Source organism: Sylvia atricapilla, chromosome 24 (genome assembly GCF_009819655.1).
Source record: "Sylvia atricapilla isolate bSylAtr1 chromosome 24, bSylAtr1.pri, whole genome shotgun sequence".
NCBI classification, from domain to species: Eukaryota; Metazoa; Chordata; class Aves; order Passeriformes; family Sylviidae; genus Sylvia; species Sylvia atricapilla.
In genome coordinates, this window is record NC_089163.1 from 4,345,776 (window position 1) to 4,369,582 (window position 23,807).

Sequence of the window (23,807 nt, forward strand, 5' to 3'; positions counted from 1 at the left end):
CATTTAGTTAAGTGGCACTCAGTATATTTTAATAATATCTGTGCTACTGTTCTTAGTGAAACTGTGTGGGTAACTGCTTTGAGAAATGAAACTCTTGAGGTGGTAGCCTCTCCTGTTTAAAGCTGTTGTGATAGTATTTTATCAGTAGATGCTTTTTGATGAGTATTGTATTTAGGAATTAACTACTAGTAGTAGTAGCTATAATGAGAACAGCTATATTAGGATTTATTCTGCTTCTCTGAGTAGCAGCAAATACAGTGAAGAAAGATTTCTTTTTGGAGTCTCTGCCATTCCAGTCTGAGCAAGGAGGAAAAGCCATTTCTGCAGGAGTGGACATGTTATACTCTAAAAATCAGAATTTTGATCTAATCACACAAGGTCCCTTTCTGGCCCATCTGAGGCCAGAGGAGTGAGATCCTAGGGAGGGTTTTTTCCCTCTCTTGGACAGAGAGAACCCGAGGGGAGGTCTGAACATGTTGGGGTGCTCTCCCTTCTCCCTGTGTGTCACCCTGCTTCAGCACAACCAGGGCTTCCTATGGGCACAGGGAGCTCAAGATTGGAGTGCAGACATCCTGGAATTTGAAAAATTTAGGCAGAGGGAAGGGATAAAGTTGCGTTTCTAACTTGATCAAATATTCTGTTTAAATAATCTAAATCTGTTTTGATAAAGCTATACATGATTTTAAGTTTGACCAATGGATTAGTTTGAAAGAGTTTATTGGACCTGTTTCCTCCCTTTCCTCTGCACTGCAGGAGGTGGAGGAGGGAGAGAAAATCAGTTTAGTTGAGCCCAGAAAACAGGGATGGGTGAGGGAAGGTGTTGTAAGATCTGGGTTTATTTCTTGTACAGCCTCCTGCTCCCTGTGTAGTTCAGCTCAAGCACCTTTAGGCTCTTCCTGAGAGTTTAATTTGCTCATCCAACACAAAACTGTGCAGTTGTTTCTTTTTGGGATGCTGAATGGAGTCAGGTCATGGAGGGAGGCAGAGAGCACCGTGCTTGGTGCACACCTGAGTTACAAGTGAGGGAAGTCCCTCCTCAGCAGCAATAAACAATTCCTTTGGCCCCTTCATCTTACAAACTGCAGTCTCAGAATGTCAGAACAGCACACAGATGGCTCAAAACCTCGTGAAAAAGTGTGTTGCAAAACTAGCAGTAATGAATCTAAAGCCAGGAAAGCAATCATCAAAGAAGAAACAGTTTCATCCAGAAATTACCTGTACTTCCTACTTTGTACATGAACAAAGCAATGTTGACATGGAACTGAAACAATACAGGACAAATCCAAAATAATCCTGCAAATATTAAAGTACAGAAGTGACCCCTAGTTCAAGGATTTTTCAACACTGGTCTTCAGGGACAAATCCAGCAGTGAGGCAATGCCATGGCCACACACCACTGCTGACAGCAGGTCCTTGGCAGCTGCAGCCTGGGGAAATGGAGATGCCAAGAGGTGTTTCTCACAGAAGCCACCCCTGCAGTGCCCCCTCTACCAAACCCTGGCCACTCAATTATAGTTTGATGTCTCATTTCACCCCATATAGTTTGATGTCTCATTCCAGCTGCAGATCTCTCTTTCTCAGAGTCTCTTCATGAAACAGCAAAGAGCACAGGGTTTTGTGCAGAGTTAGTTTGCCTTGGTGAGAAAGGTTGAACCCAGGGGTTATGATGGCCAAGGATGTTAATTTAAGAGTTCATAATGCTAATGCTGAGCCTTTGTTGTCCTGGCAGTCATGTGAGCAGCACAGAAGTCAGCGATCAGAAAACTGAATCTTCAAACCTTGGCTCAAACCTTCCCATGTCCAGTGAGAGTGAGTATCTCTGGAATTCTCCCAGTGCTTTCCTCGTGTCTTTCCCTGGCACCATCAACCACAAGCTTTGTCTCCTCCTTGTAATCCTTAGCCTGCCCTCACTATCAGTTGTAAAGTGAATATTTGCTGTAGAGTTTACAAAGTGTTAATGCCTGATGGTAAGGAAATACCTGTTTCTAACAAATATTTTTGTGTCACTGCCCCTCAGCTTGCTCTTGGGTGCTTCTGAGTACTGCTGTGTCTTATCTCCCTTAGACATGATTCTTCTTGAGGCCTGAGTCAATATCAGTTATAGTGCCTATTGTAAACATGTTTTATAAATCATTATCTCTACACAGCTGGTTGGGTCCTTTGTAGCAATATGCCATGCATTTCATCTTAGAATCTGAATTGTGTTGAATGTCTGCAGAAAGCTCTTAGGAAGTAAACAGAGAGGAAACAGGCAGGGAACACAAAGATTGCATAGTAAATGAGAAGTGGAGGGTATCCTTTTGCTTGGAAAAAGAGGGTTAGAAGTTATTAGGAATGTCAGATTCCTGTGTGGAATACCTTTGACTGCCAATACATATTTCGAAGTGTAGGCCAGCTCATCTTAGCTGAAAGTGTGTGAAGTGTAACTTTCCATTGTAATTGATTTAATCTTTGCTGTTTTAATACACATACTGTGGTGTTGCAGGAGTTATGAGAAATTTCAGCCTGGAAAACCTGCTGCTGAACTGGATAAGCCATTTACAAATCCCAGAAATTCCATGCAATGTTATTGTGGGATTTTTTGCTTTTTTACTCTATTGCCTTATTCTTTGTATGCAATTTTATAAATACAAATTCTAGAAATATCATTGCTAAATAACTATTCAAATGAACATTGACATTCCTTTAAAAAACCCAACAAATCCTAAACATTTTTGCAGGAGGGATGTGGGAACTGCCAAGTATTAAAGGAAAGCCTTTAGGTCGAAAACCTCCCAGTTTGTGTTTCCTGTTGTATGGGCTTCTCTCTATGAGTAAAGGCAGACCCTGAGGAGCAGAGGAAGGTGATTTCATGGATCATTTGGGAGGTTCAGCACATGGGGTTGATGGTTTGTACTTCTCAGCTGCTTGTGTTCAGATTACACAAAGAGAAGGTTCTGGAGATGGCAGAATACACATTAGGGTTAGACTTGCCTGTGATGGCTGTCTTGCTTTCCTCAGTCTAACTCAGGAGAGTTAACTGTGTGGTCATACAAGAGCAATAATGCAGCAATAATGCATTTCTGATACGGAAAGCCCAACTTTTTTGAGCACATTATTGGCGTTTGGATCAAATCCGGAGGCAGAGTTGTGCTGTTATCTGTGACCCTGTGCCGTTTTGAAGGCTGTTAAATCCAGTCACTCCAGAGGGAGAGGGACAATGTGGCCTCTTGTAATGGTACTGATGAGGAGCAGGGCCTGGATTACCTCCTGGGCAAGCCCTGGGGGCTTTGCCTTCAGAGGGGAATCAGCTGGATCCACAACAGTGCAGCTGTGTTTGCTTAGGGTCTGGGTAATGGTGCTTCTAGATCCAAACTGATAAAGCCATGTGCTGTGCAGATAGACAGAAGTTGCAGCTCCCAGCAGTGTTTACTGCACTGGGGTGGTGGCCTGTGCCAGAGAGGCTCTATGGGGCCAAATTCTGTGCTGGGCTCCTGCCCATCATTGCTTTTCTAGTTTGATGGGCAGCTGAGTATTTCATCAGGTCAGCTGATATGAATCCAGGGGGTGTTTAATGGCTCTTGGATTAAACCACAGGAGCCCAGTCCCCGTTTCCACCCCAGGCTGGAGTGCTGTAACAGAGCTCTCTCACACTAGAGCCATACTAGAGCCATAGCCTGTGCTGAGTGAGAACATTTGAAACATTTCCTCTGTGGGTTGCCAGCTGAGCCACTCTGTCTTACCAGTTTCAGAGTGCAATTGATGTGGGTTTATTCAAGCAGAAAAATGGAAACATCTGGTTAAACCTAACTACCAGATTACTTCAGAGGAATCTCTGAGCCTTGTGCACTGCAGCTGTGCTTCACTGGATGTGTGTGATTAAATTCATTGAGCTGGAGCTGTTCCTTTTTACAGGAAAGATTGTTTGCAGGGGCCATGCATGAGTAGAGTGTGTAGGGGAGGAGGAAAACTTGGCAAAACAGGCATTTGGTCTCTGCTCCAGGACACAGAAATGTTACACCTTGTGCAGATGGAACCCCTTTGGCAAATATGCAGGGTTTTGGGAAGGGCTGAAATCAAAGGTTTTTTGTGACAGTTGTAAAAAAATTATGGTACTAGCTGATAAAGAGCATTGTTTCACAGGGAGGAATAGTGTGATTGACTGATCTACCTGCTGTGAGCTGGCAAAACATTTTTGTGCCAGTTTAACTGTGTTTTTGAAAATTTGCTTTGAAACAGATATTCAGAGCACTAAAACTCTTTGTAAATATTGTGTATTGACTAAAATGTACCAATGTACCATAAATATTGATATTTGTCTTTATTTGTTGGGTTTTGAAATCACCTCTGTAATTACACAAACTATTTTTTTTTCAGTTATGACATGCACTGATTATATCCCAAGGTCATCAAATGATTATACCTCACAAATGTATTCTGCAAAGTAAGTCAAGAAATTGTTACTGAGTTCTGTAACTCTTACTTCTCTCTGAAGTAATCTTTTTGTATCTTTATGCATTTCTGTAATGCTGTAATTCCACTACTGGCAGCAGATACTCATTGCTGAGGACACTGAACTTACAGAACTCACCCCTTGGCTTTAGTGACTGTTGTTTTATGTTCACAAAGATAAATGAGGCCCTTCAAGTAATTACCATGACAGTCTTGGTGAATAATGCACATAATATTTGTCAAATAAACAAATTGAACAGAAATAAATATAAGGGGAATATAAGTTTTTCTCATCATTGGCTGTGTTTAGGGATTTTTGTAGCTCTTCCTGTTGGAGCAGGATAGGCCTTAACCCCTGCTGCTTGTTTTTGTGGAGTTTCTGTGTTCTTCCAGACACTGCTAGATTACAGTAGCTTCAGGGTCTGGTGTGGTAAGGCATGTAAAGTGGGACTGACTTCTTGTGCCTCTTGGAATGGGGAGTTTGTCCCTCCCAGCCCTGGATGACCCCTGGTGCTCTGGCATGGTGGAGGAGGGAGTTTCCCTGGTGTCACTGCAGGAAGCTGGCAGCATCTGTTAACTCAAGAGCCTGCCTTGGGAAAGCACAAGGAGCTTATTGCACTAAGAGGACATGGCAGTCTGAGTAGTTTCTCCTTCCTGGAGCAATTTTTTAATGTTTCTTCTGGTTTGAAGGCTGAAAGATACATAATGTAAATAGTTCATTTCTGACTTTTGTTCTCTCTTTTCACTAAGGCCATATGCACATATCCTTTCTGTACCAGTGTCGGAAACCATGAGCCCTTACCCTGGTCAGCCTCAGTACCAAGCACTCCAGCAGTCCCAGCCCTACACCATCTACCCCCAGACCACCCAGACCTACGGACTACCTCCTTTCGGTAAAATGTGACTTTTCAAAGACTTCTCCCTGCCTGCAATTACTGTTTTATGTCTCGTTAAAAAAGCCACAGTTAAGCTTAAGGTGTTGTTGGAGAGAAGAGTTTGTAGCAGAGCACTTGCATAGCTGAAACTGTAGGTGGGCACTGATCTCTTGATGGGACTTCAACTTAGAAAAGAAGATTTTTTTTTACAAAGCTGTTGCTTTGGATCTCCCCATGAGGTTTGCCATATGGTTCTTGGTTTGGGATCATAATTGTCTCTAGTTGTGGTATAGGTATGTTTGTGCAGTTTCCTTGTTAGTGAAATGACACAACACCCCATACTACAACTTCTCTGCTTTTTCCTTTCCTTTTTGTTGTCCAAGAGTAAGCCATTTTTTATCTCATCTTTCACCAAATGAGAGCTCATGCTAAAATGTCTCCAAGTTTACTAGGCAAATAATTTGCCTAATTTGCTCTGATTAGTGAGCCTTCTTGATAGCTATTTCAAATGCAGCTCTCAAAAAATGTAAGGGAGCAGAGGCTGTTTTATCCCTTAGCATGCAGCACTGATTGGAGGGGAGAGCATCACACCACCATGCAGGGAGCCTGGGGGAGAACCTGGCTGCCTATGGAAGTGTTCAAAATCTGTATGGATATGGCACTTGAGGACATGGTTTAGTGGTGGACATGGTGGTGCTGGATTAATGGTTGGACTGGATGATCTTAAAGGTCTTTTCCAACTTTTACAATTCTATAATTCTGTGTCTCAGGGGCTTGTGATTGTACTGCACAACCATATGCACTGAGCCTCTTGCAGGTTTATCTGAAATCTTGGTGCCTTGATGTGTGTAAGGGTGAATTTTCTTTAGTTAAAGAATCAGATGTATTTGAATAAAAACAGCTACATTTCTGGCTTTTGTTAGCTGCTGGCAGAGCACGGGCTTTTCTAAAGGTTACAAAACAATTGATTTGTGAGGATGTATTTGAAAGATGGTGTAGCAAAGATAATAAATCCAGACTTGGCTCTGTTAAACATGAGTTAAATTACTAATACTCTAATTACTAACAGTTGTTGGAACATCCTCCTCCTCACTGGGTGCCTGCACTTTGGTTTCAGTGCCTTGTAGCACTGGTTTTTGCTGTATCTGAACAGTGGCTGATGGTTTCCTTTGCTTCATTTATTTGGTGTTTCTCGGTAGTGTGCTGTGCATGGTACACTGAGGCTGCTTCCTGTGCTGTTGTGTGTTTCAGTATGTCACATGTTGGTGTTTTTAAAGGCCAGTATTTGTAAATATGTGGAGTGCTCCAGTGAAGTTACTTAAAACGGTGGTTTAGACTTCCTTCTGCAATTTTGGAGGGAGGCTGTAGGGGTTTTGTTAGTGTGTTGTGTGTGTGATGTTTTGTTGGTGGCAATAATGGTGGCTGTATTTGGGGGGAGTATTTGTTTTTTTAAAGCTAAAGGTTCTGGAGTGCAAGGGTACTCAGCTACTTCAATATTGTTGTTTAAATATAACACTAGAAATTCTTCTGAAGACCTGGAAGGAGATCTGCATTTTCTATTGACTTCAAAGGAGCTTTTGTCTGTAAAATACCCAATCAGTTACCGAAATGTCTGCTGTGGATTTTGAGGTCTGTTGTTAAACACCTGAATTTTTAGTAGTGAAATCCATTCTTAGGAAGATGTTAAAAGTCATTGTTTCCAGTAATGGAAATCATACTGGAATGGAACCTGCTGAGTCATGCTGAGAGATGGACCTTGCATGGTTTGATGGAGAGGTAGAGGGTAGAGGATTGAACATGCACACTGCAGAGGGAATTCTGGAAATTGTTTCTGCTCACAGAATCTCCAGTGAGCAGGTGAGGGCCAACAACTTGGTCACTTGCTTTACCAGCACCAGAGGGTTGGTGTGATTTTCTCCTGTGTATTTGTTTCTGTGCCAGAAAGAAGGCACCATGGGTTATCTAACTGGAACAAACCAGCATGAAATTCAAGCAAGCTGGCAGACACAAGCATAGTATTGAGGTGGCTTAAGTCAGGATGCTCCTTTTAGAGAAGGGATGACCTATGCACTTGATGATTTGTCACCTCTTTTGATGTTCAGTGCATTGTTCTGCATGGGATGCCCTTGTGGTCTGGAGAGATTTTTTTAAAGAAATATTAAAATAAGAGTAGTGACATCCAGGCTGAGCATGTGTAGCTGTAGGTTGGTATTAGAGATACCATAGATGTGATGGCTTACATTAACTCAGGAACAACCTACAAGTGATGGGATGTCCCATGTGTGGGGCTTTTCCATGTCTGTAGATGTGTGTTGTGACATTCTGTGACACACAGTGCTGCCATTGGACACAGAAGAGTCTCATTCCCCCCCTCACAGCTTCTTCTCCATCATCCTTGAGGCTGTGCTAGCTGATACTGCTGTGCTGCAGAATGAGAGGACACATGCCACCAGTCCAGGAGTGTGCCTGGCTGTGTAGAGAGTAGGACATGTCTCTAACAACAAGACAGTCATGGAAGGCAGGGGCTGACAGATGCCTCAGCACATGATCTGAATCAGCTCCTGCACTGGCACCAGCCAGCACTGCCAACACCTCTTAGAGTGGTGCCACACCCTGTGTGGTCATTATCCTGTAGCATTCACTGTGCTTCACTCTCAGGTTGGTTGACACTTCTCCATGTCCTGTCACCATCACATTGTCTGATCCTTGTCCCTCTGTCTTGTGCCCTGAGGAGCTTGTGGTTACTGCCCCCTGTAAAAACTGCTCACCAGAGGTGGTGGCTCTCCCTTTCCAGATTAAACAAACACAGCTCTCACTCCCACTCTCCTTGGAGGATCTTTTTCCCATATATTTTGTTCTGGAGTTTCTGCAATGTATCTACAACCTCTCTTAAATCAGCATTTCCTTTTTTTTGCTAATTATTGAGGTTCTGGAGCTTTGAAACCTTAACAAAGACACAACTTGAGAGTCAAAGAGACAAACCCTGGAGTGGCTGTGCAGAGGGGAGTGATTTAAGTTGATTCATAGGTGTCAGTTTGAGATCAGATATGTAAATAAATCAAAGAGCCATTGCAGAATATAATTCTGACAGAGCTGCAGCATGGAGTGACCTCTTGGAGTTGCTGCTCATGTCCAGCTTGATGGAGTCTCCCATGTCTTCTGGGTAAGAAACCTAGAGCTCACAGCCCATGGCGCAAACCTGCTGGAGTGGGAGAAGGGCTGCAGGTGGCTTCCCCAGCCTTGGTACTGTTTTCAGGGTGTTTAAAAAGGAGGGTGGTCTTCTCGATGGCCCTGAACTCTGTCTAGCTCCAAATGTCCTTTGTCCCTCTGCTTTGCACACTCCTGCTTGTTTTTAAGTAGATCCTCTCAAAATATTTCTGCTTTCTAACCAGGGCCAGGGTGAACTGTCTTTGGCTATGGCTGTAGATTTGGAGACTCTCAAATGAAAGCCTGAAGAGCCCCAAAGAGTGAGGCCTGAGCTGAGCTGCCTCAGTTGGACACTGTTGGCACCTCTGAGTGCAGAGACCTCAATCTTAACAGGGCACCTGAGCTGAACCACATGCTAATTGTGTCCTGTACACATAATTACAGTCACTCTGCTCTCTATGCCGTGCCCACGGTTGTTACAAAAGCATTCCAAAACAACAGGAAATGTGGAACAAACGTTCGGATTTTAAAATTTTTTTTAGCTCTATATTTACTGTTGGCAGTCTAGGAAAATTACTGACTTGTGGCTTGGTTTAAAATATTTATCCCAAAGCCCAGTGAAGTAGTGGAAGTGTTGGGCTTGGCCTTCATAGGTCCCAGCTTTGGCTCAGTGTGTAACAGCTGATGTCCTTGGCAGTGCTGTGCAGCTCAGCCCAAAATCACAGTGACTGGCAGGTCCTTTATCTGCATGGGCAGTGAATCTTAGTGACACAAACAGATTTCTAGTTAAAAGCTTTGTGAATAAGTCTTCTTGGTGCTTTTAATTTTCTCTTTTTCAGCCATGTTGTCACCAGCTCTAATCCCTGCACAGCCTGACAGTCAGCGCTTACTATTGCTGAAATTAAACATTTTCCGTGTGTCTTTGTTACTTGCTTTTGTGATGAGCAAAAATCTTGATCTGAGGTAGGAGCATGCCGTTTGGTCCCAGCATATTTGTTTGTAACTGGTCCAATTTATCTGATTCAGGTGCACTGTGGCCAGGTATGAAACCTGAAAGTGGTTTAATTCAGACTCCATCTACAAGTCAGCACAGTGTTCTTACCTGCACTACAGGGTTAACCACAAGCCAGCCCAGCCCAGCACATTATTCTTATTCCATTGAAGGTAACTTGGCATGGTTTTTATCTGCATCTCTCTCCACCTAACTGAGTCCAGATACCAAACTAGAGATGCTTGCACGCTTGTCCTTGGTTTGTGCATGCTTCTTCATGCTTTGCCTCTTTTCTCTTCGTGCCTGTGTGTTTCTGGGTTTGTGTTTGCCTCATACCTGTGTGTGCACCAGGCTGGCTCGTTGGTGCCACGCTGCTGGGCTGAACAGGATGAAGAGCAAATGGGAAGGGGAAAGAGACTCCATGTTGTGTTCCTGCATGCTTTATTGGGAATGCTCTTGCATTTCTCTTTGTTTGTGGTCTTTAGCTTGATGTCAGGAAATATGCTGACTGCAGTGAGATTTTTAAACATTTGTTTTTAATTCCTTCTGGAGGTAGATGGCTCTTGTGTATCACACACACTTGGTTGGTAGATCTGCTAGGAAGTGCATTTCTCAGTAGAGAACTACCATTCAGATATTATAGTTGCTGGAAGTGCCACATCTAAGAAGGCAAGTGCTGAATTTCACCAGCTTCCACAGCAGTTTTGAGGAGTGAACGTGCCAGATAGCTGAATAATGGAATATTGTTGCTTATGGCACATATGTGCAAATTGATACCTTTTCTTTAGGCTGGAATTTGCCATTTATGTTTTGGTGAGGAATTGTGAAAATTTTGTCTCTTTCTGTGGAAATTTTATAAAGCATTTCAGGAATTCTTAATCTGTTTCTTGTGGAATATTTTCACAGAATAATTCAGGGACTTCAGGAGATTTTTAATTCAGCTTCCTGCTCAAAGAGTAGTTGATGCAAAATTCAGAACCAGATTGCTCAGAGCTTTATGTAGTGGGATCTCCAAAATCTTCAAGGATGCACATTTTGCCAGTTCCAGAACCTGACTATCATTATGATGAAATTATTTTTCTTTTGTGGACTCAGAACTTTCCCTCTTTCATGTTCTGACCCTTTCTCTCCTCCTGCTGCTGCACACCTGCAAAAAGAGCCTGTGTTTGTCCTCTCACTAATGTCCATGCAGGTACCAGCAGGCTGCATCAGGTCCCCAAAAGCCACCTCCTCTCCTGGATGGACAATCCCTCTCCCCTGAAATGCCCCTTGCAGGCCACAGTCTCCAGATCCCTGACTGGTTTGGTGTCTCTTTGCTGAATTTTTCTTGTGCCTGAGGGGCCAAACTGAGTGCTATAACCAGATGTGGTCTCATGAGAGCCAGGAAAAGGAGGATAATTCCTAAAATTAGCACTGAGTAGGTTTTAGCATGTCTCTGATGGAGGAAAGTCATGTGGTATGTCACGGAACTTGCTCAACTTGCATTATTGTGACAGTCAATGGCCCAGTGTAATATTTATCCTTAATTCACTTTTCACATGCATAACAAGAAGAAAGTCCATTTCCAGTACTGGAAATACTCCCTTCCTTCCAGCATAACCCTCCTTCCCACAGTCCCACCAGCAGAATGACTTACTGTGTCTCACAGCACCAGCTTTGATTGCCAGGGGTCAGGAGTGGTTCTACTCAATGTGAGCCCTGCCAGATTTCCCAGTGATGTCCGTGGGGAGCAGGTGGATCCCTGGGGCTGGTGAAGTGACAGACCCATGTCAGGCTTTGCTCTGTAGAAGAATTAGAAAAGCACATGCTTGTTTGGGCTGGTTGGGACCTTAAAGATTATCCATTTCCAACCCCTCTGCCATGAGCAGGGACACCTTCCATTAGACCAGGTTGCTCCAAGCCCTGTCCAGCCTGGCCTTGGACACTTCCAGGGATGGGGCAACCACATCATTGCAGAGCATCCTCACAGCCAAGAATTCCTTCTCAATATCCCATCTAACCCTGCCCAGTGGGAAGCCATTCCCCCTTATCCTGTCACTGCATCCCTTGTCCAAAGTCCCTCTCCAGCTCTCTCTGAGCCCCTCTGGATGCTGGAAGGGGCTCTGAGATCTCCCTGGAATCTTCTCATCTGCAAACTGCTCAACCCCAGCTTGGAGAAGGATTTTATTCTGTGCTGCTGGAAGAATGTGTGATGTGAGAAGCTTCCCTGCAGGCTGCTCTCTGAAAGTGCGCACAAATCACCCCAAAGTGTGCAAAAGTCGCTCTAATTGTGCAAAAGCTGTTGCTTTTTGGAAAGACTTTTTGCAGACTTGCAGGAAACTTCTTCTTCGGATTTGCTACATTTCCTTCTCAAGCAGCCCACCAAGAGGTCAGGTCAGTACAAGGGCTGCTGCCAGGGAGGTGGTGGAGAGCAGAGCTGGGAGGATGGACAGAGTTGTTTTAGTAGTAATCCCTGGAATATCTGTCTTTTCTCTCCACTCAAATCAGCAGTTGTACAATGATGCTGACTCATTAGAGGGGAATTTCAGTGCATGGTTCTGGTTTTGGCTCTCTGGAAATGATTGAAGCAAAGCAGATAGGGATTAATAAGGTAGGGGAGGCAGGGATATAATGTCTGAGGATGAGCTCTGAAGTGGGGAGTAAAGTAAAAGAGGAAAAGAGTCATGGCATCTTTAATGCAGTATTTGTATTTGCTGGTCTTTAAACTTCAGCCCTTGAAGTCATGTTTGGCAAATTTGTGCCCAATATTTTTGCACGGTTCTGGCCCATTCACAGGTAGAAGGAAATGGCCCCCCAGTGCAGAAAGAGTTAGTTCATCCATGTGGTGGAAACTATTTGAAAAAAATCTGATATGTAGCAGTGTTTGGATACAGGATTATTAAAAAGACCTCTTGGAAGGAGACCAGAGTTAAGATAAGCAATGAAGTTCAACTGAGGAAATGCCAAACCTTGGAATCTTTTTTCTCCTTTCTTAACTTGTGTAATCAATCTCAGTGGAGAAGCAGCCTCTGCAGAGCATTACAGATAAGAACCACTTTCTGTTTCCTGTCCATAAGAATCTTGAGAGCAGTGGTGTGACAGTCTGTCCTCCAGAGAGTTGCTCTGCCCCAGCTGCATGGCAGGTTTGTTCAGACAGCAAGGGTCTTTTCTGAAGAGCTGGGCTTCACAGGGGCCTGGGAAAGAACCTTCTGTTAAGGTGATAACAGCCTTCATAGTTTCCATAATGTGGAATTGGAAGGAGCTTCATTTGGGAACTGCCCCTTGTTTTCAAGCAGTTGCTTATGAGGAGTGTCTGTGACAGGTTCCTTGGCTCTCACAGCAGGCTTCAGGAAGCTGTGGAGCTCCTTGAGTGTCTTCATTGCCACTATTGCTGTTCAGTGCAGCCCTTTTGACTTTTTCTAAATGTTCCTGGGGCTAATTCCCTTCGTTTCTGTTTCCACAGAGATGACACTCTTCGTATTTTTCATCTCCTGTAAATACTGTGTATTTCTACACATCTTTTAAGATCTGTTTCCTTTGTTTTCTTAACATTTTTGAGGCATATTTTGGATCCATTCCCCTTTCCAGGAGGCACCAGGTAGTATTGGTGCTTGCCATAGCACAACATGCACTCTTTAAGAGTTCATGGTGGGTTTGTTTCTCTGGGGGGAACAGGACTGGAGCCTTCAGGAGCTTGAGTTCTTGGGGTGAATTCTGCATGGTGGTAATTGCAGAAAATAAGGGTTTTTCTCAGAGTGATGGTAAAGTAGGGAGATTGTGAATTTCTGCAAGTTTTTACATAAGCATCTAAATGGGATTTTTTTTTTTTTTGTTTTATTTGTGTGCAGGGGAACATGGTTTAGACAAGCAAATAGTTCTTGGTGGCATCTGGTTTTGTTCCTTTTGATTTAATTATTTGTTGTTATCCTTGTGAGTCCCAAAACCCCATGTTGAGGAATGTTTAATGGAGTGGCCCCCCAAAAACTGCTAAACCATTGGTATTCCCAAGTACTGACCTCTTCTGTGTTTTGGGAGAACTGAATGCAGTGACACAAAGCTTAGGAAACGTCTTCAAGTTGGTACTAAGAACTACACATCTCTAAGAATTTGTCCTATGAGCTGTTGACAGATTATTTCAGAAAGTCACATCCAAAAAGCAATTCTAGACACAGGGAGGCTGGGAGAGATGCTCACTTTCTCCAGCAGGAAACACTCGTTTTCTACTATTTGAAACATTCTTAATGTTTCCCTTAATTTTAAATCTAATTATACTAAAAATGCTAAGTTAGATGCAGAATTCTTTTTTTTTTTTAACAGAACTGATTTAAACACATTCATGTCATTTTTCTTGATTTATTCTGATTCATTTTCAGCTGCTACTGATTGATCATCAGAATGGTATTGTTGTCTTATCAAAACATGTACTAAAGATGTAAAACCTTTTTAATTCTACACCATTTGTCAACCACAGAGGGAAAAGGTTCCTGAACCATTTGAAAGGACAGTTTTTAAAGATGTACTAGCTCTCCTTCTCTGTAAACCCAATTGAAATGTGACTGGTGTCAAAATACACCCCAGTCCTTTTTTGGCTGTTAGTAACAGAGTGCTGCTGGAAGCACAAATGCTTGCACATTTGCCTAGTAAGTATTTATTTCACGACTTCTCATTTCTTACACTTTTCTAGAATATTTAATGCAGTAATTCTCAATTTTACAGCATCAACTACCAATGCCAGTCCAGTCTCTACATCCTCAACTGTTGTCAATATTTCCACATCAGCAGTAGCCAGCATCTCACAGGTAAAAACTTCCTTGGTAAATTTATGTGCACCATCTCTTTTATCTTTGTTTAACACGTTGCTCAAAACTGACGTGGAAATGTCACTTCAAATGGAGCACAGTGGTACTGGGGTTGTGCTCAGTGTGTAACTCAAAGTCCCCAAATCTCTTTGATCATGATGCTTCTCCCTTTGGTCTTTGCAACAAACTCCATCTGCTCAAAGCTGTTGCCTCATTACAAATTGTGAGTCTTAAAACTGAGATCTCTGCAAGAGAGATGGAGAGGAGGAAAGAAGTCAGCTATTTTGAGGACTAAACCTGCAGGGGGGATTAGAGGTGGATGTTTTTGGACACCTTTGTTCTCCCTCAGCAAGAATAAGAAATGAGGTTGTACACAAACAAAAGCCCAACCCAATAAAGTAGGGTGTGCATTCTGATGGCAGACTAGAACAAAGTGAGACAGCCCTGCAAGCCAGCAAAGACCATTTCCCCCTGCCTTTTTCCTCTGTGGGTGGTTGACTGCCATTCTGAGTAGTTGGATATACAAAAGAAGCCTTCAGTGTCCAGCTATTCAGAAGGAGAATACAGGGAGTATGGAAAATGCAGTGGATACACAAAAATCCTTCTGTGCTTGTGCTCTTGCTTTTTAAACATAAACTTGCTTGGAACAGTAAGGGGGAAAAATAGATTTAGTATTTCAGACCAAGGTACCTGGTTCACAAACTCAGGCTGCTCTTCAAGGGAATCAAGAGAGCACTGTGGACCAGAATAGTGCGATGTGACATTTGAGGTCTCTACTTTTTTTACTGTCGGTAGCAGAAGTTAAAATCCTCAAGCACAGCTCCAGGTGCTGAGTGATCTAAATGAATTAAGTAGTTTTCATAAATGGATACCTTCCAGCAGGCAGAATTATTGCTTGATGAAGGCAGAACATGAGTAAGGGCCATTTATCATGTAGTTGTGCCCTCAGTGAGGCCCAAGGTCACTTTCTGTCACTGTCAAATGCAAGAGAAAACCACACATTCCACAGCACAGAGTGCACTGATGTCTTGGCATCCACTCAACTCCCCTGTTACTGTCACTTCATTCCTTATGAATTTATTTTTCCAGACACTGGAAGCAGAGGAATGGCCCTGTGATCACTGGTCTCCTCTACAAAACCTGTCTGTGCAGGAGCCATTGGGCAGGCAGAGCTCTCAGCCCTTTTTGGGCATGTCTTACATATGCAGAATGAAACAGCATAAAGTCAGACTGTGCTCTTGCCGGGATTTTTCTTGGACAGGATATTCTAATACAAAAATCATCCTTTTCTGGATGTTCAGAGTGTTTTCTAAATGAGGTACCTTACCATCACTAACTCTTTCCTCCAACAGGAATATCCTACGTACACGATCCTTGGCCAGAGTCAGTACCAGACCTGTTACCCGAGCTCAGGCTTTGGAGTGGTGCCACCAGCAGACAGCAGCACAGAGAGCTTGGCATTATCCAGCACCACGTACCCAGAGGAGAAACCAAACGCCCTGGTGTCGGCACGGGCAGTGCAGAGACCTTCCTCCGGTGAGGCGGGGTCTGTAAAACACCTCTGCTCCACAGGGCAGGGCCAGCTGTGGGGACACATCCCCAAAGGGTCCCTGCAGCATCTTGGACTGCTGGGACACTTGTCTTCCTTGTCACACTGCTCTCACTGGTGTGCAGAGTGTTACGGTGGGTCAGCCAAACTCCTGTGTCAGGAGTCTTCTGCTGCTGCCATTCCAGGACACACATGTGCTCTGTGTGCCCCAGGGAGAGGGGACACGTGCTGAACCTCTGAACACCAGGCTGCAGGAGAGAAAGATGCAGGAGGTGGTGTACTCTTTCCCTAGGAGGAGTGTTCTTACCAGTAGCAGAACAGGCTCCATCCCATGTCCCTGTCAGTCGTGGCCGTGCTGCTTGGCCAAGGCTGTGTCTGTCTCCAGGGCCAACATCATCACTGTTACTCTTTTATATTCTGCTGTCTGTTAAATAAAATAGACACAGTTGAGTAATGGAGTAATTCCAGGGTGGTGAAATGACTGCAGAGTTCCAGGCCTTAGCCTAGAGGATGCTCTGCTCTGGCTTTGCTCTGCAGGCAGTAGCTCTTGCAATAGCTCAGTTTTGGGGGACTGAACTGAGGAGATGGAGCTGTTTTGAAATGATGGGACAAAGAAATCATGGTTTATGTTCTAATCAGGGTTCAACTACTACTGCATCCACATGGTAAAGTAACATCTTGGCTGTTACTAAGATGGTTTGTGGCCAGTGCTGTATTGGTGTTTGTTTTGAGACACAAAGGGATGAGAGCTGTGTGATTTCTTTCTTCCAGGAGATGCATCCACAAGTCCTTTGCTACCAAGAGCAACAGCAAGTAAAGAGTTAGATGAGCAAGCAAGAAAAAACATCCCTGGAAAGAACAGAGGGAAGAGGAAAGCAGATACCTCCTCCTCACAAGACAGTGAACTGGAGGTAAATAGTGCTCTTCTTTTCTACAGGTAACATTGCACTATAGTGTGGTGGTGAAAATTCTCCCTTTTTTTCATTCCATCTCCATGGAAATGGAAGGTTGTCATAGAATGGTTTGGGTTGAAGAGACCTTTCAGGGTCATCTTCTCCAACCACCCTGCAATGAACAGGGACATCTTCAAGTAGATGTCAGGGCACTCAGAGCTCTATCCAACCTGGTCTTGAATGTTCTCAAGAATGGGGCATCCACCACCTCTCTGAGCTACATGTGCCAGTGCCTCACCACTTTGATTGCAAAAAAAATGTCCTCTTTAGATCTAGTCTAAATTTACTCTCTGAGTTTAAAACCATTCTCCCTTGTTCTATCACTACAGGCCTTACTAAGAGGTCTGTCCACATGAGTTCAAACTGAGAGTAGGTTTAGATTAGATATTAGGAGAAAATATCTTCCCTGTGAGGGTGGGGAGGCCCTGGCACAGGGTTCCCAGGCAGTTTGTGGCTGCCTCATCCCTGGAAGTGTCCAAGGCCAGGCTGGATGGGGCTTGGAGCAATTTGGTCTGGTGGAAGGGGTCCCATGGCAGAAGGGTTGGAACTGGATGGTTTTCAAAGTCCCTTTCAACCCCAAAGCATCACTTAAACACGTCTTGGAATCATAGTGGTGTCATTGAGGAGACATCAGGTGACTCCACTGCAGGCTCAGAGCAGGGCTGTCCCCAGCACTGGGGCTGTGGCTTTGTCTCCCTGAGCCATGAGGCCTCCAAAGCTGAAGATCCTGTACCTAGACAGTGAGATCCTGTACCCAGTGATCTGTCCCAGCACTACCACACCCACCCAGGGAAGAAGGAGTTCTGTGTCCAGTTGGAATCTCCCATGCTGCAGATTTCCCCTTCCATAGCAATTTTCCATCTGCCACTACTGAAAAGAATTTATTTCTGTCTCCTTTGCAGTTGCCTTTCAATTCGTTGTGGTGTGCTGTTAGATGCCCTGTAGTCTCCTCTTTGCTGAGATAAGCCATCCCAGTTTCCTTAGCCTCTCCTGTGGGCTGCTGACCATCTCAACAGCATTTTGCTGTCAACTCTCTCATTTCCTCACAGATCTCTGGGACCTGGGATGCCATCTGGGGTAACCTTGCCAGTGCCAAATAGCTTGAGACAGCACCTCCTTTCTGGCACACATGGCACACTCCAGCAGGAAAGTCATCTTATCCACAGGGAGAGAGTGCTGCTGCCTTGTCCTGGTGTCCAGTTTGCCCTCCAGCTCCTTCAGCCTGGACTATGTGAGGGGTTATTCCACCCCACATGTTGGCCCAGCTCTCAATTCTAATTAGTCAAAGTCCTTCTGTACCAAAACTCTGCCATTCCTCATGGCAGCCCATTGCTTTATTTATACCAAAGGTTTCTCTGACAAACACCAAGGGCATGTTCTGGCGCTCTCCAGATCACAGGAAGTACACTTTGCCTCAGCAGGGCTCTACAATTCATTAGCACTCCAAGCTTTACTTTTATAACTATAAAAGCAAGAGAAGCTTTTGAAATAGTTTGATCAAACAGCCATAGCCTGAGTGTGTACTTCTGTGGCAGTAAATAAACTCCACTGCAATCAACTGAAGAGTTGAATGAGTTCAGCCTGTAAGATGACAACTGCTGTTCATACCTATTGAAGTATACTGCAGCTAACCACAAAATTAACTCTAAAACTTGTTCCTTTGTTGCAGTTCAGTGCCTGGAATATCTCAGCTCTAACCCACTCTTGTTCTTTCTGCAGCGGGTGTTTCTCTGGGACCTGGATGAGACCATCATCATCTTCCATTCTCTTCTCACCGGGTCTTATGCTCAAAAATATGGCAAGGTAATACTGTCTTTTCCATTGAAGGAAACCCATTTCCATCGTGCAGAATTAAATGTTAGTCTTTGGAAAAGGAATAGGGTTGGGGTTTTTTTAACTCTCTGCAGTGGTGCTTTTAAGTTGTTGGCAGTTTGGGGCAGATAAAGAACTAAATTTGGCTTTATACAGAGCTAGGGCATGGATGTCACCAGCATGTCCCTTCTTACAGTGCACGTCTGTCTAGCTGGTTTCATCCTCACTGGGAATAACTGAGGTCTTCTCACATAGGGAAAAGAAGTGGTTCTTCTTCAAAATACGTTGTAGATTTTTTAATGTTTTGTATGTGCTGACTGTGAAAATGTATCAGTCTTCTTTTTTTTTTTTAATTTAATTTGTTTAAAATATTAGGGAAATTTTAGTTCACACCATTGAATGTAGCTGGAATTATGCCAAGTTTGATATACAGTGGAAAACTCTGTGCAGTTTAGTTGATGATAGATTTATGACAATTCCCTTCTGCCTGGATCCACAGTGCATTTACATTTTCTTTTTGTGTTTTTCCAGGATCCAACTCTAGTGATTGGCTCAGGTCTGTCCATGGAGGAGATGATTTTCGAAGTTGCTGATACTCACTTGTTTTTCAATGACTTGGAGGTACATGACAAATGTGTTTCAAAGGCAGAACTCCACATTAACATGTCAGAATTACATCTCACTCTTTGTGAGGGCTCTGTACTTTAGAGCCTCTTGTTGTAAGAACAGCCAAATCAGGGGTGCACTCTTAACTGAGACAGGAATTCTGCAGCTTTCTAGTGTCAGCAGCAATCTCAGTTTCTGCTGGGTTTTTGCTTGAACCTGTACAGATAAAAAGATCCATCCTTTATTTGCATTTTTGGGCTGGTAAGCATTTTGCTTCCACTGGTCCTCTTTTGAAATGGAGACCAGAGATATGAGGAAAAGGCAATCTTGAGGATGTCAGTTCTCAAAGGCTGTGACTAAGCCAAAAAAAATCAGTGTGTTTCTGGATTACCACAGCATGACTCTATTTTTGGGGTTTTTTGTCTTTAACAGGAGTGTGACCAGGTACACATAGAAGATGTGGCATCTGATGACAATGGCCAAGATCTAAGGTGTAGTACTGATGAATGCAGGAAATGTATTGCTGATGTATTCAGGTTTTGTGAAGACTTCAAATGCAGGTGGGGTAAAGGAATGGAGCTCAGCATTGTGCAAGGGATGAAACCTGGCAAAGTGTTTGTTTGCTGGGGGCATTTCTTTGAACACCTACAAAGCATTAAGAGTTTTGAAATTGTATTGTGAATTATATTGCCTACTGTTAAATGCTGCCTCTGTGCTCAATGACAAGCACAGAGAGATGGAGAACCAACACTTAGATCTCATGATGACAGCATTAGATTAGTAACCTAATCTAATGGTTACTCTAATTAGATTAGTAGAAAAAGTCCCTGCTTTTGGCAGGGGTTTAGAGTGAGATGATCTTGAAGGTCCTATCCAACCTAAACCATTCTGTGATTCCATAATCTTGACCTTTGATAGTTCTCCTGTGGTTTGCATCCCTCTGAGAGTGTGGTGCTCACTATCAAACAGGGAGAGGTAGTTTTTTTTACTAAGCTGAACTGGCTCATGGAAAAGTCTGAGAAAGATCTGTCAGGGAGAAAGAAATACCGAGAAAGTGGTGAAGCAGGACTTGCTTTCTGCAGTCATAAACTGGTGAAGCAGCTCATGTGCTTGTGGAGCTGCAGTTGTGATGGAAAGGCATGGATGCTGTGTTTGGAAGATGTTGTGCTGAGATTTATTGCTGCAGAATGAGGAAGGAGTCAGTGGGAAAGATGCTCTGTATGGCAGAGGAGTGAGCAGCCAAAGAGTAAAGGAGAGTTTTGTAGTGGAGGATATGAAAGGAGTTGTGTCAGTCAGTTGTGCAGCAGCTGTAGTTGGCTGTCAGCATTCCCACAGGAGCCAGGCTCTGCTCTCCAGGTGCCACAGTGCTTGTGCAGCTCCTCCCTGTTGCTGTAGGACACGAAAGAAATACTCCAAATATTTCAGAAGGCAAGGACCATAGAAAAAGAAGGCTTTATTGTGTAATTCTTATTACCTTTTATAAAGTGTTTCAATACAGACTTACCATGATTGGTGAATAGGAACGACACCTCTCTAATCCCATGGGTTAAACTAAAGAAACAGCAAAACAGCACCTGGAGAAAAATTGTTTTGAGAGAGAAAGGAGAGTTGTTTGCCGAGGTTGTTTTGAGAAGAAACTTCCTTGAGAATTTTTTCCTTGGGGAAAAGTTAACAGCTGCTAGCAGGCTGAAATCTCTCAGACCCAGAAACATCAGGCCCACATCTCCCCGTGCTGTTCCCCAGCTGCTGCCACCGGCAGCCTCTCCACAAGTGCCACAGTGGTTCTGCTGCTGTGACACACCTAACCCTTCTGCTTTCCTGGAACAGCAACTACAACTTCTCCACGGATGGCTTCAGTGGCTCGGGAAGCAACACAAACCACAGCTCCTCGGTGGGTGTGCAGGGAGTGGACTGGATGAGGAAACTGGCCTTCCGCTACCGCAGGGTACGCGAGATCTACAACAAATACAAAACTAACGTTGGAGGTGAGTGGTCACCTGCACCGAGGGCTGAGCCCTGAACAGGGCTTGTGGAGCCAGGCTCTGTCCTTCCTCAGAGTTTTGGCTTTCCTGATGTGTGGACATGAGAAATAAACCTATTCTCTTAGTGCTAACTGGGATCAAATTTCTGTGGAATCTAAGAGGATACATCTGAAACTGAACAGTGTGCCAGTGCAGGCTGGGATTTATCGTGGAGATAAGGATGGTCACTCAGTCCCAGAGGCAAAAGTTCTGGTGTAGGTAGTATCCCTTTGCTAATTTGGTATGAGACGCTGCCTGGCACTCTGCTCAGCAGTGCCCTGAGTGACTCATTTGCCTTGTTGCTCATTCCTGTCTCCACAAAGTCTGCCTTTGGTCATGCCATTGTCAGGAAATACAGTGGTCACCCCTGGGCTGTGGGGCCCACAGTCTGACATGACTTCTCTGCTCTTTCTTCATAAAGTGACTTAAAGCCTTCCAGTTTTGCTTCCCTTTCAAGTCCAAAGCAGTCACAATCATGCAAACCATAATGAGCAAATGGAGATGAGTTTTCTGTTTTGTCTGAATCTTGGCATTGCCATCCCTGGAAAAGGGACACTGCTGGAGCAGCTCACCTGGTAGGGTGACTTGGCCTGGTTGGTTGTGGGTTTGGGTACCCTTTGCCTGCACAAAAACCTTGACAGATTTTTTTTTGGGACATATTTTCTAAAAATCAGATATTCAAAGCTACAGCTTCCAGCCTGAAAAACCTGCCAGTGTGGGTCTGCAGTCCAGTGTGCTGCAGTTACCTGAGTTCCTGTAGAGATCAGACCATGATTTCATATTTTGCTTGTGGGAAACCTGGATGCAGAGTTTTTCAGGACCTGTGGAAAGCTGCATGATGAAGCAGCTGTCAGTGCAGCCTGCTGTGGGTCCCTCTGTGGCCTTAGTGCAGAGGGCTGGTGTAACAGAAAGCTCAAGTGAAGGCTCAATTTCCATTCATATGTCATGGATGGAAATTGGAGAGACGTGGAGGCTCCATGTGCTCCTTTCCTTTCTTGCTGTGTTTACTGTCAGGAACAGAAATGGGCTCGACTTCTGTCTGCTTTTAATTCAAAACTGGAGAGTTGAAGAAAATTTTATCTAAAGGCAATTACAAGCATGGGAATAAGAGAAGGGAGAGTGGTTTAAAAAAAGATATGTAAAAAAGGACTTGAAGTGGAAAGAGTCCTTGGAAAGCAGAAAGTCAGAGAGGGTGACTGTAGGAGTTCTCTGTGGCCTTGGACCTCTACTACTGTGAGTGCTTTGTGTGAGAGAAGTGCCTTTGATTGCCTGTATCCTGAGAAATGCTTAGAAATAATTGCAGATAAGTGTCTGCCCAGTTCCCCACAGACTCCTGGATGGATGTCTGGGCTCATTCATATCACTGAGAGCTGGTTTCTTTCATTGCTTTGAGACAGTCCAGCTTCCAGAGGCCTTCAGTTCTGTTATTTATTGCAGAGCAGGCAGCTGGTGCACTGGGGACAGCCCTCCCTGTGTCAGACTTGCCAGGCAAACACATGTTCCTCACCTTCCAGGCCTGCTCAGCCCACAGAAGAGGGAAGCTCTGCAGCGACTGAGGACTGACATAGAAGTGCTGACAGATTCCTGGCTGGAAACTGCATTAAAATCCCTGCTGCTCATCCAGTCCAGGTATGGAACCTGGGAATGCATGTGAGGCTTTCTCAGCCCTTTCTCACCCTTGGGTGCTGTGCTGGGCACTGTCCCTGTCACCCTGCTGCTGTTTGGCACAGGTGCCAAGTGCCTGAGGGCAAGAACTCCACCCCTGTTTCTCTGCTGCAACACCTGTCCTCATGCTCACCAAATGGTTTTTCTGGCAGGGAATTCTGCCAGAAGCAAAGAAGCAAAAATTGCAAAACCTTGTCCTAAAATGCCTCCTTGAAAGCAGGATATGGCCCCTGGGGAAAGCTGATCAGACTGCCTGGAGCAGTCCTGGCACCACTGCCTGTAGATGTGCTGTTACAAGTGTTTTTTCTTTCTTTTAGAAAAAACTGTGAGAACATCCTGATCACAACCACCCAACTGATGCCAGCTCTTGCCAAAGTTCTTCTGTACGGATTGGGCGAGGTGTTCCCCATTGAAAATATTTATAGTGCTACAAAAATAGGTAAGGGCTTGTGCCAAGTCTCTGGCACTGTGGCATCTGCTGAGGATTAGCTGGGATTTTTACATGGGGAAATGCCATTTCTGCAGCTGAGCAGCCCCGTGCTGTGGTCGAGGCTTCTGGCCTTGGGAGCTGAACTGGGTTCTCCACCTGGCCAGTAAGACCAGAAGTGTTTCTGTACTGGGAGGAAGGGACCTGTTCAGGCTCTGTTTCTCTCTGCCTGAGGCTCCTTACAGGGGAATTGTCTTTGGCAGGCAAAGAGAGCTGCTTCGAGAGGATCGTGTCACGGTTTGGAAAGAAGGTCACTTACGTGGTCATTGGAGATGGGCGTGATGAGGAGGTGGCAGCCAAGCAGGTGGGTCTGACTGCAGAGCTGGGGCAATGCAAAGGGAAATTTCTGGCAGGCTTTGCCTACAAGGACTCATGTTCCAAAGCTGAGCTCTTCAGGCCAGGGCAGCCAGGAGCAAAGTTTGCCTTTGGTGCAAGAGATCTTCCGTTTTGTTAAGATGGGCAGTTTTCTGGCTTGTGGATGTTTGAAGTTTC

General features: G+C 44.4%; 1 protein-coding gene across 7 annotated transcripts in view; it reads left to right on the forward strand.

Annotated features, from left to right (window-relative positions):
• EYA3 (EYA transcriptional coactivator and phosphatase 3) overlaps positions 1–23,807 on the forward strand; it is a 42,252-nt gene that overhangs the window by 14,527 nt on the left and 3,918 nt on the right. For 2 of the 7 annotated variants that reach the window (XM_066335109.1, XM_066335108.1), the window contains 14 exons: positions 1,730–1,809; positions 4,357–4,423; positions 5,182–5,324; positions 9,480–9,617; positions 14,140–14,222; positions 15,575–15,758; positions 16,543–16,682; positions 18,444–18,527; positions 19,068–19,157; positions 19,575–19,633; positions 20,970–21,127; positions 22,678–22,792; positions 23,146–23,267; positions 23,519–23,619. In XM_066335109.1, coding sequence (XP_066191206.1) covers positions 1,730–1,809; positions 4,357–4,423; positions 5,182–5,324; positions 9,480–9,617; positions 14,140–14,222; positions 15,575–15,758; positions 16,543–16,682; positions 18,444–18,527; positions 19,068–19,157; positions 19,575–19,633; positions 20,970–21,127; positions 22,678–22,792; positions 23,146–23,267; positions 23,519–23,619 — 1,564 coding nt within the window. Of the gene's footprint in view, positions 1–1,729; positions 1,810–4,356; positions 4,424–5,181; positions 5,325–9,479; positions 9,618–14,139; positions 14,223–15,574; positions 15,759–16,542; positions 16,683–18,443; positions 18,528–19,067; positions 19,158–19,574; positions 19,634–20,969; positions 21,128–22,677; positions 22,793–23,145; positions 23,274–23,518; positions 23,620–23,807 lie in introns of those variants that run through there. The other 5 variants (XM_066335110.1, XM_066335111.1, XM_066335113.1 and 2 more) reach the window with 5 other exon arrangements.